The 15,192-nt window shown below is 40.6% G+C and overlaps 4 protein-coding genes across 12 annotated transcripts; 3 read left to right on the forward strand and 1 right to left on the reverse strand.

Annotated features, from left to right (window-relative positions):
* Positions 1-220: 220 nt before the first annotated feature.
* On the forward strand, positions 221-4,258 carry LOC139187511 (uncharacterized). 5 transcript variants are annotated; one of them, XM_070816783.1, is made up of 6 exons: positions 221-513; positions 615-683; positions 1,219-1,280; positions 1,956-2,025; positions 2,470-2,667; positions 2,883-4,258. In XM_070816783.1, exons 3-6 carry the CDS (start codon positions 1,257-1,259, stop codon positions 4,058-4,060), a joined length of 1,470 nt encoding a protein of 489 aa, XP_070672884.1. In that variant the 5' UTR covers positions 221-513; positions 615-683; positions 1,219-1,256; the 3' UTR covers positions 4,061-4,258. The 5 variants fall into 5 exon arrangements, with proteins under 5 accessions (XP_070672884.1, XP_070672886.1, XP_070672888.1 ...); XM_070816785.1 differs by having other exon boundaries at positions 223-513; positions 1,956-2,333; XM_070816784.1 differs by having other exon boundaries at positions 224-513; positions 2,166-2,667.
* Positions 4,259-5,396: 1,138 nt separating this feature from the next.
* Positions 5,397-7,102, forward strand: LOC114822656 (F-box/kelch-repeat protein At1g57790-like). 2 transcript variants are annotated; one of them, XM_029097514.2, is made up of 2 exons: positions 5,397-5,635; positions 5,738-7,102. In XM_029097514.2, the coding sequence occupies exons 1-2, from the start codon at positions 5,431-5,433 to the stop codon at positions 6,949-6,951; spliced, it is 1,419 nt and encodes a 472-aa protein (XP_028953347.2). In that variant the 5' UTR covers positions 5,397-5,430; the 3' UTR covers positions 6,952-7,102. The 2 variants fall into 2 exon arrangements, with proteins under 2 accessions (XP_028953347.2, XP_070672889.1); XM_070816788.1 differs by having other exon boundaries at positions 5,744-7,102.
* Positions 7,103-10,625: 3,523 nt separating this feature from the next.
* LOC103442178 (protein WVD2-like 7) lies at positions 10,626-14,218 on the forward strand. 4 transcript variants are annotated; one of them, XM_029097653.2, is made up of 9 exons: positions 10,626-10,991; positions 11,139-11,729; positions 11,814-12,185; positions 12,286-12,344; positions 12,445-12,519; positions 12,709-12,811; positions 12,931-12,993; positions 13,387-13,497; positions 13,590-14,218. In XM_029097653.2, the coding sequence occupies exons 1-9, from the start codon at positions 10,923-10,925 to the stop codon at positions 13,863-13,865; spliced, it is 1,719 nt and encodes a 572-aa protein (XP_028953486.2). In that variant the 5' UTR covers positions 10,626-10,922; the 3' UTR covers positions 13,866-14,218. The 4 variants fall into 4 exon arrangements, with proteins under 4 accessions (XP_028953486.2, XP_028953485.2, XP_028953487.2 ...); XM_029097652.2 differs by having other exon boundaries at positions 10,639-10,991; positions 11,811-12,185; XM_029097654.2 differs by having other exon boundaries at positions 10,639-10,991; positions 11,811-12,185; positions 12,736-12,811.
* A 167-nt stretch (positions 14,219-14,385) lies between these two features.
* Positions 14,386-15,158, reverse strand: LOC103442180 (uncharacterized). The gene has a single exon (XM_008380946.4). The coding sequence runs from the start codon at positions 15,112-15,114 to the stop codon at positions 14,518-14,520; it is 597 nt and encodes a 198-aa protein (XP_008379168.4). The 5' UTR covers positions 15,115-15,158; the 3' UTR covers positions 14,386-14,517.
* Between the last annotated feature and the right edge of the window lie 34 nt (positions 15,159-15,192).

Raw genomic sequence — 15,192 nt, forward strand, 5'->3', positions numbered from 1 at the left:
TCCTTCAACCATAATGTCATTGGCTCCATAAATGTCACATGTTATTGATCCCTGACAAATAAAGAGAGAGATTAGAGAGGATAGGTAAATTATCTATTAAACCGTGAAATCTCTTCTAAGAAAGGGTTTGAGAAAGCCCGTCTGTAACATCTCACCCCTATTTTATTTAAAAATGGTTTTTAATTCTTAATTGGTGTGCCCAAGGGGCCACCTTCTGTTTTTGTGTCCCCCATTCCCGTCACTCTTCCTTCTCTCTCTGTCCCTCCCCCGTGATTCGTGAACTCCCTTCTTTCTTCTTCTTCTTTTCTGTTTTCTTTTCTTCCTTCTTCTGTCTGTCTCTCGGCTCTCTCTCTTCCCCTGGACTCACTAGGACTGAGTCACCATCGAAGAGAGGCTCGCAACAAACCCCGGACCCTGCCCTGCGAGTTCGACGACACGGAGTAAGCTCCGGCGAGCATCGCCCCTTTCGAGGCAATTTTCGGCCAAACTACGGCGAGTTGGCCGGCGTACAAGGTATCAATCTCTTCGTCTCGTCAAGTACTACAACTTTCCTTTTTGTTTCACCCAATTTAGTTGAGTATTGAAGAAGTTATACTCATTTGAATCTTACCCAGTTTCCGGCGAGTCCGACGGCTTTCGAGGCGTTTTCCGGTCAAACCACGGCGAGTTAGACGTCGTGTGAGGTACCATTCTCTTCGTCTCTTCAAGGGCTATAACTTTCGTTTTTGTCTCGCTCGATTTCGTTAAGTATTGTTAAAGTTATGGCCGTTTAAAGTGGGATGGTTTTCCGGCCGAATTTCCGGCCTTCTCTCCCATTGGATCCGGCGACCCACCAAAACCCAAGGCCTTTGGGCCTTCCTTGCCGAGCCCAACCCTCTTGGTTGTGAGGCCTTTGGGCCTTTGTGTGTGTGTGTGTTATGAGGGCTTGCCTTGTGCAGCCCGTGTGTGTGTGTGTGTTTTAGGGTTGTGTAGTGTGTGAGTGTGTGTGTGTGTTGTGTGTGTGTTTGGGCTTAGGCCCAAACCACCCATTTTCACCCTAAACCCTTTATAACCCAAATCCTTTAAAACCCTAAACCCATCTAATTCCAAATTCCCTATTTTATTTAATTCAAACCCTTCTTAGAGTAATTCGACGTTCTGGATCCGTTCCCAACGTCCGTTTTCCCAAATTCAATTGCTATTATATAGTTTTATTAATTGGACCCTTTATGTGCTTAGGGGCAATATTGGTGACGTTTTCTTGTTCGTTAGTTTGCATGACTCTTCGGCGGCTAAGTACTGTGAGTGGACCCCTTCTAAAATGCATGTTTTATAGTAGAAATGCATACATAAAAAGCATGATTTGATGATTACGTTTTATGAAACGTTTTGTGAGATAACATGCTTATTGAGGCTACTTTAAATTATTACTATTTTTCCTATAACCCGTGTTCTTATAGAATATCTGATGGATGACGATATGATATTTAGAACATGTTTCGAACACCTCTTTATAGTATAGATGATGGATGACTTTATACTATGAAGTTGTTTTTCAATATATATGTTCAATGGTTTTGTACTTACCTAGTGGTCCTTTCCGCTACGGGACGTAGGGATAGATTCCGGTCCGTCCCGGGCGACGGTTTGGTGTTGGCATAGGGCCTGAAGTGTGTTTCCTCTGGCTATTTAGCACAAGTACGGGGAGCCGGCATGGGGCCTGAAGTGTATTTTCCTCTGACTGTCTGCTCAGAGACGGGGAGCCGGCATGGGGCCTGGGGGTTATCGGACAATTCACTAGTGATTATTATATATGAGTTATGATTTGAGATACTGCACATCATGCTAGGTTTCGGAAAACCTATGTTCATCATTATATATTTGTTTTCATAAACTTGGGGGTTAGTACGTTGATAACTGTTTTGTTATATTTATATCAAATTGGTCCACTCATGTTTGTTTTGCGCCCCCTTCAGGATTTAGGATCGAGGCATACAATCCCGGCATCCAGGCACTTCCGCTTCAGTATCTTCGAGTCCTCTCGGTGTAGGACCCATTTATTTGTTCATCTAATTTCATATTATTTCCTTTAGTGTTCTAATTAGTTGTATGCTTTGAACACGTTCCTTAAATGCATATTCCTTATTTTTTTACATTTATAAGTTTTATCTATCCTTTATTTTCAGCAATTACACTCAATAAATGGCTTTCGTCACCCTTGGGTGTCGGCCAGCACGTGACCATCCCGATGTCCCGAGAATATCGGGATCGGGGCGTGTCACCGTCTCCTCGGCCCAATTTGCTTGGATAAGAATAATCCTAACCAAACTCAATTGCTTGGAAGCCAAGTTAAGGTCTATCATGCTTCTAGGGTTCTACCATTACAATTACATTCAAAGCAAGTACTAAAGAACTGAGCAGCCATCTAGTGCGTAGGCTCTCTCTCTCTTTAATTTACTCGTATAATTTGATTTTGAATTGGATAACTAGACATGTTTGAGAAGAAGGAGAGAAGGGGAAGCGACATCAACCAATTCAAAATGGCGCCGCAGGAGATGAACAAGGACTTCGATCTTCCTGGCGAGGAGAAGGAAATTGGCAGGCAGGGCCTGGAGAAGAAGAAGAAGAAGAAGCGAAGGTTCACTGAAAACCTTGGTGTCATGGCGTCAAGTTCTGGAACTGCTACAGGTATGCTTTTCTTCTTGGTTCTTTCATACACAAATTCTGGTTAGTTCTTTTTAGGTTGTAGTTCATGTTTTAGTCTTGTTTACTAATTCACTGCTAACACAACGTAATTCCCTCTTTACTATATACGTACTAACGTTCAGAAATTTTGAAAATTTCATTTAATTAGTTTTTTAAGTTGCTTTTGAATTGGGATTGATTGCAATGGCTATGGTTAGTTGTGGAGGGATGTTGGCAGACACCACCTTTGGATTTCATGGAGAATATCGTACGTCGCCTCGACTTGCTTGATCGGGTTCGCTTAAGCGTCCTCTGCAAGTACTGGAGTTCAATTGCTATGCGAAGGGACATCCGCAGTACTGCTCCACCATTTCCCTGGTTAGTACTCGCTCAACGTAGTTCCGACTACTTAGAGTTCTCCATCCCATCTGAGGGTAAAGTTATCAAGATAGATTTGCCTAAGCGAAATCAAGGGCGGTTTCATAGTTCCTGCAAAGGTTGGTTGATTATGGTGAAGGGAAAATCCATATTTCTACTAAACCCTATTTCAGGAGACAAGCAAGAACTTCCTTCCTTGAGAAATATCCCATCTCTCCACAGAATGTACGGTGGAAAACCTGCTCAATTTCTTCATGAAATTGCACTATCCGGTTCAAATACCTCAGAATGTACGGTGGCAGCGATTTTTTCTTCTAAGGAAATTGGTGTGTGCAGACCGGGAGAAAAAAGTTGGAGCATCTTCTCGATGTTGGATGATAGAAAAGGTTCTCCTTTACAACTGTTGTTTTCGTCTTGTGGCATGCTATACGTATTGGTAAAAAACAATGAGATTGAGAATGGAGGTGTTTTAACTCGCATGTTACGCTTCGGAGATGGTGATGAGCTGCAACTGAAGTTGGTTTATGACAAAACAGAAAAATCACGGAAAAATTCATTCCAAGGGAGGGGTCTGAATGCCTTCTTGAGGATCATCATCGAGGACAAGTCATATTTGGTAGAATCGACAACCAGCAATGAAGTCTTGTTGATTCATCAGTTTAAAAATCAAGAAGTGACTGATTGCGGTCGAAAAACAAGGACTCTTGATTTCTTAGTTTACAAGATTGATCCGGAGAATGACAAAAGCTTTATCGAGTTACAGAGTTTGGGAAACCAAATATTATTTGTATCAAGCCGAGGTTGCTCGTTGTCCTTTCCAGCGAGTAATTCCAAAGGGTTGAAAGTGAATTGCATTCATTTTGTGGAGTTAAGAGTAGGGCACACCTTGTTTGGCCTTGACTATCGTTCTGGTACCGGTACAAGCCGCGTCTTCTACTTAGATGGTCGGAAATCTGAAAATTCTGCAAATTCAGAAATGTGGGGACTGAGTTGGTGGAGTCCAACAAGTTTATGGTAGCTTAGAGTTCTTCCTTTCTGTTTCAGTGCATGCAGTGCTTCTTCTTTCTTCGTTTTGCAAAGAGTTATATTACTCCAACAATTGTACTAGTTAATCTCAAGTTCCTAATTTTATGATGTTCCAGTGGCTTGGTGAGCCAAAATTTGTACCTCATATAGAAATATAGCCATGATTTTTCCGATGTTGGATGATAGAAAAGAGTCTCCTTTATCCCTATTGTTTTCGTCATGTGGCATGGTATACGTATTGGTCAAAAACGATGAAATTGAGAGTGGAGGTGTTGTAAGTTGCGGATAATTCCAAAGGGTTGAAAACGAATTGTATTCATTTTGTAGAGTTAGAAGTAAAGCAAAGCTTGTTTGGTCTTGACCATCCTTTTGGTACTGGTACAGCAAGTTTATGGTAGCTTACAGTTCTTCCTTTCTGTTTCAGTAGTGCATGTAGTGGTAGTAGTAGTACTTTTTTCTTCATTTGCAAAGAGTTATATTATTGCAACAATTGCAATAGTTAGTCTGATGTTCTTAATTTTTTTTATGTTCCGGTGGATTGGTGATCCAAAAGGATATCTTTATTGCTTTATAATATTTTACCAGACTTAGGTACTATGACGACATGTTATGTCATAAGATTGTTATTATTCGTCCAAATGAGTCTGCATGTCACTATCAATGAAGAGAGAGAAGTGAGACTGAAATAAATAACGAGTTACATTTTCACAACCATTGTATTAATTCTTTTAGTTTTCATATGATTCGTATTACCTCTCACACCGTTTTTAATTTTTATGCATTAATCTTCTTCCATTCAATTGATCTAACGACCTGAAATTGAGAGAGATGTGTGAGAGGTAAAAATTGGTATGTGAATAGCACCACCCTATTAATCATATAAAAATTTATCAAGTTGGAATTGGAGTTGCCTAGCGAGATGAAGGGTAGTTTCTTAAATCTTCCAAAGGTTGATGATTATAAATCAATGTCATGGCTTCACTACAACAATCGTTTGTCCACAAGACAAAGAAACCTAGATCAAATCAAATCATATCAATCCTTAATGAAATCACATCAAATTACTAATTAAATCAAATATCTAAAATACTTTCCTTTGTATTTTTCAGCCGAAAAGCCCGTCTACTCAGCCCAATTTGCCTCCGCCACTTATTTGGGCCAAAATTTCACTAAGCCGCTCTAATTTTGGATCCTTGTTTTTCTCAAGGGGATTGAGTCGAATAAAGATTTTCCATGAAATCAGGATGGGATCGAAAGACACATTGAATAAGAATCCTAACTAGGTCAAACTCATTTGCTTGGAAGCCAAGTTAAGTCTAGCGTCAATAGCGGCCCAAACAAACATAGGGTTCTGCTAAATACATGCAAGAACCAGCCAAAAGGTCCTTGCTAGTGCGTAGGCAGGAGAGAAAGGGAAGCGACATCAACCAATTCAAAATGGCGCCGCAGGAGATGAACAAGGACTTCGACCTTCCCGGTGCGGAGAAGGAGATTGGCAAGCAGGGCCTGGAGAAGAATAAGAGCCTCAAGGTCAAGGACATCCCCAAGAACGGCAACGAGGTTCAAGGTAATTCCATCTTTAATTTATCTGTACCTTTTTTTGAAAATTTCATTTTTGGAATTGGGTTTTTAAGTTGTTTTGGATTGGGATTGATTGGAATGGCTATAGTTGTAGAGGGATGCTGGCAGAAACCACCTTTGGATATAATGGAGAATATCATATCTCGCCTCGACGTACTTGATCGGATTCGCTTAAGCATCCTCTGCAAGTACTGGAATTCGATTGCTATGCGAAGGGACATCCGCAGTACTGCTCCACCATTTCCCTGGTTAGTACTCGCTCAACGTAGTTCCGACTACTTAGAGTTCTCCATCCCATCTGAGGGTAAAGTTATCAAGATAGATTTGCCTAAGCGAATTCGAGGGCGGTTTCATAGTTCCTCCAAAGGTTGGTTGATTATGGTGGAGGGAAAATCCATATTTCTACTAAACCCTATTTCAGGAGACAAGCAAGAACTTCCTTCCTTGAGAAATATCCCATCTCTCCACAACCTTGAAGAAGAGGATGAATTTGATTCGTATCATGTTGGGGGTGGAAAACCTCCTCAATTTCTTCGTGAAATTGCACTATCCAGTTCAAATACCTCAGAATGTACGGTGGCAGCGATTTTTTCTTCTAAGGAAATTGGTTTGTGCAGGCCGGGAGAAAAAAGTTGGAGCATCTTCTCGATGTTGGATGATAGAAAAGGTTCTCCTTTACGCCTATTGTTCTCGTCTTGTGGCATGCTATACGTATTGGTAAAAAACAATGAGATTGAGAATGAAGGTGTTATAACTCGTATGTTACGCTTCGGAGATGGTGATGAGCTGCAACTGAAGTTGGTTTATGACAAAAAAGAAGAATCACGGAAAAATTCATCCCATGGGTGGGGTCCCAATGCCTACTTGGATGTCATCATCGAGGACAAGTCATATTTGGTAGAATCAACAGCCAGCAATGAAGTCTTGTTGATTCATCAGTTTAAAAATCAAGAAGTGACTGATTGTGGTCGAACAACAAGGACTCTTGATTTCTTAGTTTACAAGATTGATCCGGAGAATGACGAAATCTTTATCAAGTTACAGAGTTTGGGAAACCAAATATTATTTGTATCAAGCCGAGGTTGCTCGTTGTCCTTTCCTGCAGCGAGTAATTCTAAAGGGTTGAAAGTGAATTGCATCCATTTTGTGGAGTTAGGAGTAGAGCAATGCTTGTTTGGTCTTGACTATCGTTTTGGTACTGGTACAAGCCGTGTCTTCTACTTAGATGGTCAGAAATCTGAAGAATCTGCAAATTCAAAAGAGTGGGGACTGAGTTGGTGGACTCCAACAAGTTTTTGGTAGCGTAGAGTTCTTCCTTTCTGTTTCAGTAGTGCTTGCAGTAGTACTTCTTTCTTCGTTTTGCAAAAAGTTGTATTATTACAATAATTACCACCTCTTATATTTTCAGAAAGTCTCTTGTTTGTGCCAACTATATATTCAGTGGCTTGGTGAGCCAAAGGGATATCTTAATTGCTTTATAATGTTTTATCAAACTACACTACTAAAACTTTGACAAGTTATGTCATGTTTTTAGATTGTTGAAGTGAGCCTGCATGTCCCTACTAATAAAGAGAGAGAAGAGAGACGAGAATAAATAACGAGCTACATTTCCACAACCATTTTATTAATTCCGTTAGTTTTCATATGATTGATATGTATAGGATGGCATAAGCGAAATATTAATCGTACAAAAATTTATCAAGTTGGAGTTGGAGTTGCCTAAGCGAATGAAGGGTGGTTTCTATTAGTAGTGGCTTCACTATAATAGATCAAAACAATCATTTGTCCACAAGACAAGAAAACCTAGACCAAATCAAATCATATCAAAATCAAACCTCCAAAATATTTTGTATTTTTCAACAAGGAAAGCCCATCTACTCGGCCCAATTTGCCTCAGCCTCTTGTTTGTGACAAAATTTCACTAAGGCGCTCTAATTTTGGATCCTTGTTTTTCTTAAGGGGATTGAGTCGATTAAAGATTTTCCATGAAATCAGGATGGGATCGAAAGACACATTGAATAAGAATCCTAACTAAGCCAAACTCAATTGCTTGGAAGCCAAGTTAGGGTCTAGCGTCTAAAGCCGCCCAAACAAACATTATAAATACATACAAGAAGAAGCCGAAAGGTCCTAACTGGTGCGTAGGGTTTCTTTCTCTTTTACTCATATACTGTAGTTTGATTCTGAATTGGATACCTAGAGATGTTTGAGAAGAAAAGAAAGGGAAGCGACATCAACCAATCCAAAATGGCGCCGAAGGAGATGAACTAGGACTTCGATCTTTCCGGCTGAGGAGAAAAAGCATAAGCGCCTCAAGGTCAAGGACATCCCCAAGAACGGCTACGAGGTTCAAGGGAATTCCCTCCTTAATTTATCCGTACGTTTTTTATGAAATTTTGAAATTTTTATTTTTGGAATTGGTTTTTTAAGTTGTTTTTGGATTGGTTTTGATTGGAATGACTATGGTTAGTTGTAGGGGGATATAGGCAGACACCACCTTTGGATATCATGCAGAATACCGTAACTCGCCTCAACTTATTACTTGATCGGATTCGCTCAAGCACCCTCTGCAAGTGCTGGAGTTCGATAGTTCCTCTAAAGGTTGATTGGTTATGGTCAAGGAAGAAACCTCTCAAGTTTTTCTGCTAAACCCTATTTCAGGAGATGAACACATACTTCCTTACTTGAGTGAAATCCCATCTTTCAAAAATGGTGAAGGTAGAGAGTCCTTCTTCCTTTTTTCTTGAGTGGAGATAAATTTGGAGGTAGAAAAACCAGCGGCTTTCTTCGTGAAATTGCAATATCCAGATCAAATATCTCAGAATGTACGGTGGCAGCAATTTTTTTCCACTAGGGAAATCGGCATGTGCAGGCCGGGAGAAAAAAGTTGGACCATCTTTCCGATGTTTGACGATACAGTGGAGTCTCCTTTATGCCTACTGAGAGGAGGAGAGAAAACGAAATAAATAACCAGTTACATTTCCACTACCACTTTATTGATGCCTTTAAATTTAATATATATATCATATACATAAATGTCTACTTAGAAAAAAGAAATACATAATTGTATTAGAATACATAAATGGTAAAAAAGAATGACATAATAGATTATAAAGTATTAAAACATATTTAAAGACCTAGAAATTAGTCGGAACAATGACTAGCTACCTAATGTCTAAACCAGACTTCAAAGGCGCTAAGTGAGGATTTTTAGAATAGTGGATTTCATATGATTAATATAGGATGGCCTAGGCGAAATATTAATCAAGCAAAAATTTATCAAGTTGTAGTTGCCTAAGTGAAATGAAGGGTGGTTCCTTAGTTCTTCCAAAGGATGATGATTATGACACATCGCCTCACGCCATTCGTTAGCATCAAACAAATAGCCTTCAAGGGTCAAATTGTCCACTTGGTCCGGAAGGGTGAATAGTTGAGTTCTCAAACTTTGGTTTTTGTGACAACACCAAAATTTTGTGCTCCACTAAGATATATTAATACTCTGGTGTTTTGGGCCGATAAATATTAATTATTTGTATATTGAATCAAGAATCTAACTGCTCCCATGGTAGACGAACCCGACATTAAGATCATTTCTAACCTTTGGAGTAAAATTTAAAATTTTTAACCCAAAAAATTTAGGTTTTAACCCAGAAATAGTTTTTTTGCTCTAACTATTTTAGCCTAAAATTTTAACCCCATACTATTAAAGAATGAATCTCACCTGTTAGATTTAAAGGAGATGAAAATCTATGTTGTCTGATAGAAATAAAGGAGACGAGATTGCATATGGGTGCCCGACAACCCCATTAGGTTGGATCCCACTTGCCCTCAGAGTGTCCCATTTTCCTTGCTTTTTGGCGTGTTGCCATGCTTTTAGGCTCACTCCAACCCTGACCTAAAACCTAAAATTCTCCTTCCCCCCTCCCAAAACCCAACCCATGGCCTAAAACTCATCCTGGGGCCAAATATCAGTCCAAGTTCCCATTTTCCTTGCTTTTTGGCGCGTTGTCATGCTTTTAGGCTCACTCCAACCCTGACCTAAAACCTAAAATTCTCATTGCCGCCCCCCCCAAAACCCAACCCAACCCATGGCCTAAAACTCATCCTGGGGCCAAATATCAGTCCAAGTTTAGACCACAAATTGGAGTGGACCCCACATGTGAGACTGAAATAGGGGCTGTGAAGCCCACACCCCAAAACCCAGTCGCCCACGCGCTGCACCCACTAGGCATCCCTGCCAGCCGAGCCCACCTACATAGGGTTGTCCCCCCGAGTGTCAGCCATTTATGTAGCCCAACGACTACTTTTTTTCGATCCAACGGCTGGATTTAAATGGGTCGTTGGTTAATCCACTAGGTTAAAATGTGTCGTTAGTGATTTTTCAAAATTTATCGGAATTTAAATATTTTTAGGTTAAAATGTTCATAAAATTAATTTATGATAGTCTACATAATTTTTTTTAAAAGTTAATTTAAAGAATAGCCTAAATTCATTCTTTAATAATCTGGGGCTAAATTTTTAGGCCAAAAATGTTAGAGCAGAAAAGCTATTTCTAGGCTAAAATCTAAATTTTCTGGGATAAATATTTTTAGGTTTTAGGTCAGGGTTGGAGATGGTCTTAGTGCGTTAACCAGCGGGTTTTTTGTTTTTTTTTCATAATGCGTCTACGCGCACAGTAGACCATGATATTTAGCCCAAGCCGGTTTCTTGGCTGGGTTTTGAGTTCTAACACTTAATCCAATTTTAGAACAAGAGTTGGAATGAAATGAGGGGAGAATAAAAAGAAAATTATAGAACTTAACTCCAAAGATTGGACTAATAGTCTAATAGTACCTAGCGTCTAGTATACACTAGAGTTGAAGAGAGGGGGACCTGAAATTCAAATTAGCCAAAAAATTAGAACGTTGGAGGAATACCGTTGCTTTGAACACGCGGGTCCTACAAACAAGAAAAAGTGTAAAGCATTTGAATTATATAAAGATTTGGAGCGGAAAGTCGGACGTCCACTTGTCACTCTGGCTTTGGCAGCAATAATCCGAAGTCTCATCTCAATCTCTCATACTCTCTGCGGCCCTGCCGGGGTCCCTCCCAACTTTTCCACGACACTTTTCATTTCAAATTTCAAATTTCGAAATCGACGAGGACGACGACGGACCTGACGATTTATGCGAATCGTAAATCCGACGTTTGATTCAGCAAACACATAAGGGTTTTGTTTTTTTGACTCAAAGTTTGGATCTTTGGGCCGACATCGTCGAATTCGTACCGGAATTATGGGAGAATCGACGTGTCTGATGCAGCCGTTCTCCTATGCTGCCGGCATCCCCAACGACGCACACGAGGTCAGTTCTTCGGTTTGTGTCTCTATTTTTTGTGATTTTTAAGGTTGAATTTCTATGTGCAGAACACTTTTTACTTGCTGGGTAGTTTATGGATTTCGGTTTTTGAGAATTGGGTGTTAAAAAGTTGGGAACTCTGTGTTGTTGCAGGGGAACCCGATTCATGCTCTTGGGCAGTCAGTGTCGTTCGGTAGGTTCGTGTCGGAGTCATTGGCTTGGGAGAAATGGTCCACATTTTCGCACAACCGGTATGTGGAGGAGGCCGAGAGGTACGCCCGCCCCGGTTCAGTTGCGCAGAAAAAGGCTTTCTTTGAAGCACATTACAAGAAAATCGCTGCTCAAAGAGCAGCCGCCTTGCTTGAACAAGCAAATGCTAATGTTGCTGCTGCCGCTGCATCAGAAAATGCACCCGAACCCAAATCTGAAAGCCGGGATCTAAAGACGAGGATTTCAACCTCTGAAGTGTTCGTCGACGAGCAGAAGGAAGAGAAAGTGGAAGAGGAGGTCTACGAGCCAAATCGAGGAGAAGAATCTTTTGGTAAATATACCAATGACCATAATGCTAACACTGAAATGGAGAAATTTGAAAGCCGTAAGGTGCACCCTGTAGATCATGAAGACCAAGTTTCGGGGGAGAATTCGGTTGAGGTAGAACTTTCGAGCCAATGTGCTGATAAAGACAAGGAGGTAAACGGCATGGAGCTCACCGGCGCACCCCAGATCGAAAGGCCTCTGTTAAAGGTAAAAATCTTGATCTATAACCGATAAATTTCACACTCATTGACCTATGGAGGTTGCTGAAAACTTGTATTGTTGCTTCAGCAGAGTCACAGATCGAATCAAGAAGCTTTGACACCAGCGAAAACGAAAAAAACCAGACTATTTAGTTCCTCCAAATCATCATTAGCATATCATAAAGCACCGAAAGCCCCATCTTCTCCAGCCAAATCCACAGCTCCTAGTTGTTCCCGAAGGGATGACATTATCACTCCATTGCGTAAATATCCGGGTGCAGAACTGGACGACAAGAAGAAATCAACTCCGAAATCACTTCACAAGTCGGTCAAATTTACGCCCATCAGGGAGCTTTCTAGACTGACTTCGACCGTCATGAGGAAGATTGAAAACTCAAGAGTTGGTGCTAGTTCTTCCAAGACATCAAAAGATTGCCTGACTCCTCTGAAGACTCCAACTACGGTGCCTCTCAATTTCTTTGAATATTTTACCAAATTGACCGACGAATGCAAAACTTCGCCAAACTCGCTATCCGCTAAAGAATTTGTCTTTGGATGTGCAGGTATCTAGGAATGAGGTGCACAAACGTTCTACAACCACCCCGTGTTCAGAAAAGAGAAGGTAACTCTGATCGTATGAAAAACAGCAAGCGTTCCTTTTCTTAATCGATATATGATTCATGTCTGATCCTGTTTCTGCTTGTGTATTTCATGAATCACAGGGCCAAAACACCGCTCGATCCCTCAGCCAGTGGAACCAAAACTCCTGTGTCCAAATGGCGTTTACTCCGTACAGAGTATGTGCCTATCTTTTGTCATTTTTCCTGTATAATTCACATGTAGCATCATGAAAGAATATGCAAAAGCAACAAGAATTCTCACATATGGACATAAACATCTGAATTAATGGTTGTGTGGGACTCATGTAGCGCCGCTCGTTTAGGACTTTGAGTTCTTATGATTTTCCCTTCTCCCAATTTGGCCAGTTGTTCAAAGTTTTTGAGTGCCTGCAGAAACAAGGCGAGGTCACCATTTTCATCGGCTTCTATCACCTTAAGAACTGAAGAAAGAGCTGCAAGTAGAAAGAAGGCAAGGGTTTTGTTGTTATACATGTTCCCGAATTCTAATCATATCTAATTTATATGAGATAGAGTTACATATGTGGTGAAAGTTCTAATCGATGTCATGTTCTTGTTCACCGCTTACAGAAGCTCGAAGAAAAGTTCAATGCGAATGAGGAACGAAAGGTGCAGGTGCAAAGAAAACTCAAGGTTGTTCTCTCATTACCTATTGCTGTTCTTTGAAAAAAAACTGTTTTCTGCTGTGCTGTGAGAATAAACGGCTGTGAAATAAAGCTGTAGAGTTGGTAAACTTTTTGTAAAAATGCTTTTGAAAAAAAAAGCAGTATTATAGTGTGATAAACTTTTATGTAAAACAGATATGAAAAAAAACCAGTTTTTCAAAGCTGGGTTTTGCAGCTTCTTGTTTTTGGCTTTTTTTCACCTATGAAAAAAAGCTGAAGTTAAATGTTTGCCAAAGCTTTTTTTTTCAAAATCACCTTAGTACCAAACCAGGCTTTAGTCGTACAAATTATCAAAACTTTAGGGCTAGAGCTGGTTTGTTTACAACTTCGGCTTAATACCTTAATCGCCATGGTTATGCAGGAGAAAGAAGAAACAGAAATTGGAAAGTACCGCCAAACCCTTTGCTTCAAGGCGAGGCCGCTTCCTGATTTCTATAAAGAACGAAAATCACCAAAGAACGAGATACATAAGGTAAATGTTTGTCCTCACCAGTTCAAATGCTGCTCATTGAAAGCCAAAAGGTTGTTTAATGTTTGGTTATTTTCCCCGCTTCCTTCCTGCAGGTTTCAGTGACTCTCCAGTCAAAGAACCCAGGGAAAAAGCCCACTCCAAGCACAGTTGAGAGCTCAACGTCTCTACCTCCTAGTGGAGCTTCAATCAAGAGCATTGGCTCCAAGAATGTCCAAGGAAGGAATGACCGAACCCCAGGAAGGAACAACCGAACCCCAACCTGTTCTCTCATTTCACGATCCTTTAAGACTGCTCGCGAGAATACATCTCCAAATATTCAGCTTGGACAACATAAGCTTGAAAACAAGTTTCTGTTGGAGCAGAAGTGAGACGTATCAGTCCTGAAAGCTTCGAGCAACTTTCAGATAGTCTTGATCACACCGCTAAACAAAATGAGTCTGCCTGAGTCATAGAAATCGCATAGAGATTGTGAGCAAATTCGTTCTTGTATGACGAGTGTAGTTTGCAGCTAGTATTAGTGGACAAAGATTTGTAAGATCTTTCCATTGTTACTTGTAACACGATCTGTTTAAACTCTAGGAAATGTAGAAATTGTGGAAAGCAGCAAACATCTGGAATTTCTGCTCTTCGAATCTCATAAGTTTTTTAGTATCGATTCAAAATTATGATAGCAGAGATTCAAAATTATAACCAAGAAAATATAACTGTTGATTGAGTGATATTTGTGCAGCGTTCTTTCGAGTCTTCGGGAAAGATTGTGCAGAATTTCGATGAAATCAGTCTTATAATCGGTTGTATATAACTTCGAGTGAAGAGAAAAATACATAGATAATTATATACGACGACTATCTCTACCAAATATAAAACTGCTGTATGAAGAAGTCGAAATTAAGAAATAAAATTTTCATCATTATCAGTAACTTGTACATCAAGGATTCAATGAGAAAGCAGAAGGAAAGAAGGAAAGGATGCTGACTTCTTCCACCTTAGAAGGAAAACAAACAATAATTAAACCACTAATCACGTTTGTGGCACTAAGCACCAACCATCATCTTCCTCAATTTGATGATCAACCACATAATCCACGTTAAAGAAACCCATCACTTCATAATCACCATGATGATCAACATCATCAACATAATTTTCCACCGTCCGATCATCATTTCCATCATCATAATATCCAATTGCATAACCATGGATTTCATGTCCGTCATTGCCATCATCATGGTCATTCTCATAATCGTTAGAGAGATGATCCAACATCTCCGTGGCGGACAAACCCAATTGATTATTCAAGCCGGTTTGCCCGTCCACGACCCGCCAAGTGACCAACCGATGATTGGAAAGGACGTCGGACGACTTGAGCTTTTGGTTGCCCTTGGTCTTTTCCTTGGCCTTGGAAGCCGGGTGAATGTGACACCCGGTGCACTTGGACTTGCCGCACTTGCCCGTGAACTTGGAGTGGTTGGTGGGCTTGGTTGGCACCTTGGTGAACAACCCGGCCGTGGGCGGAGACTCGAACTTGTTGATGTGCCGGGTTGCCGGTCTTGGGTTCAACGGTTCCGGTAGGATCCGGTATGTCCGGACCATCCCATGCTGGCGACCCTCCCTCTTCATGGTTGACAAATTGGGGTGTGGGCTAATGAAAAAGATGATGGAGGGGTTGACGTTTTGCTTCTGGTTATATAGTGCAAA

This window comes from Malus domestica, chromosome 17 (genome assembly GCF_042453785.1).
Source record: "Malus domestica chromosome 17, GDT2T_hap1".
NCBI lineage: Eukaryota > Viridiplantae > Streptophyta > Magnoliopsida > Rosales > Rosaceae > Malus > Malus domestica.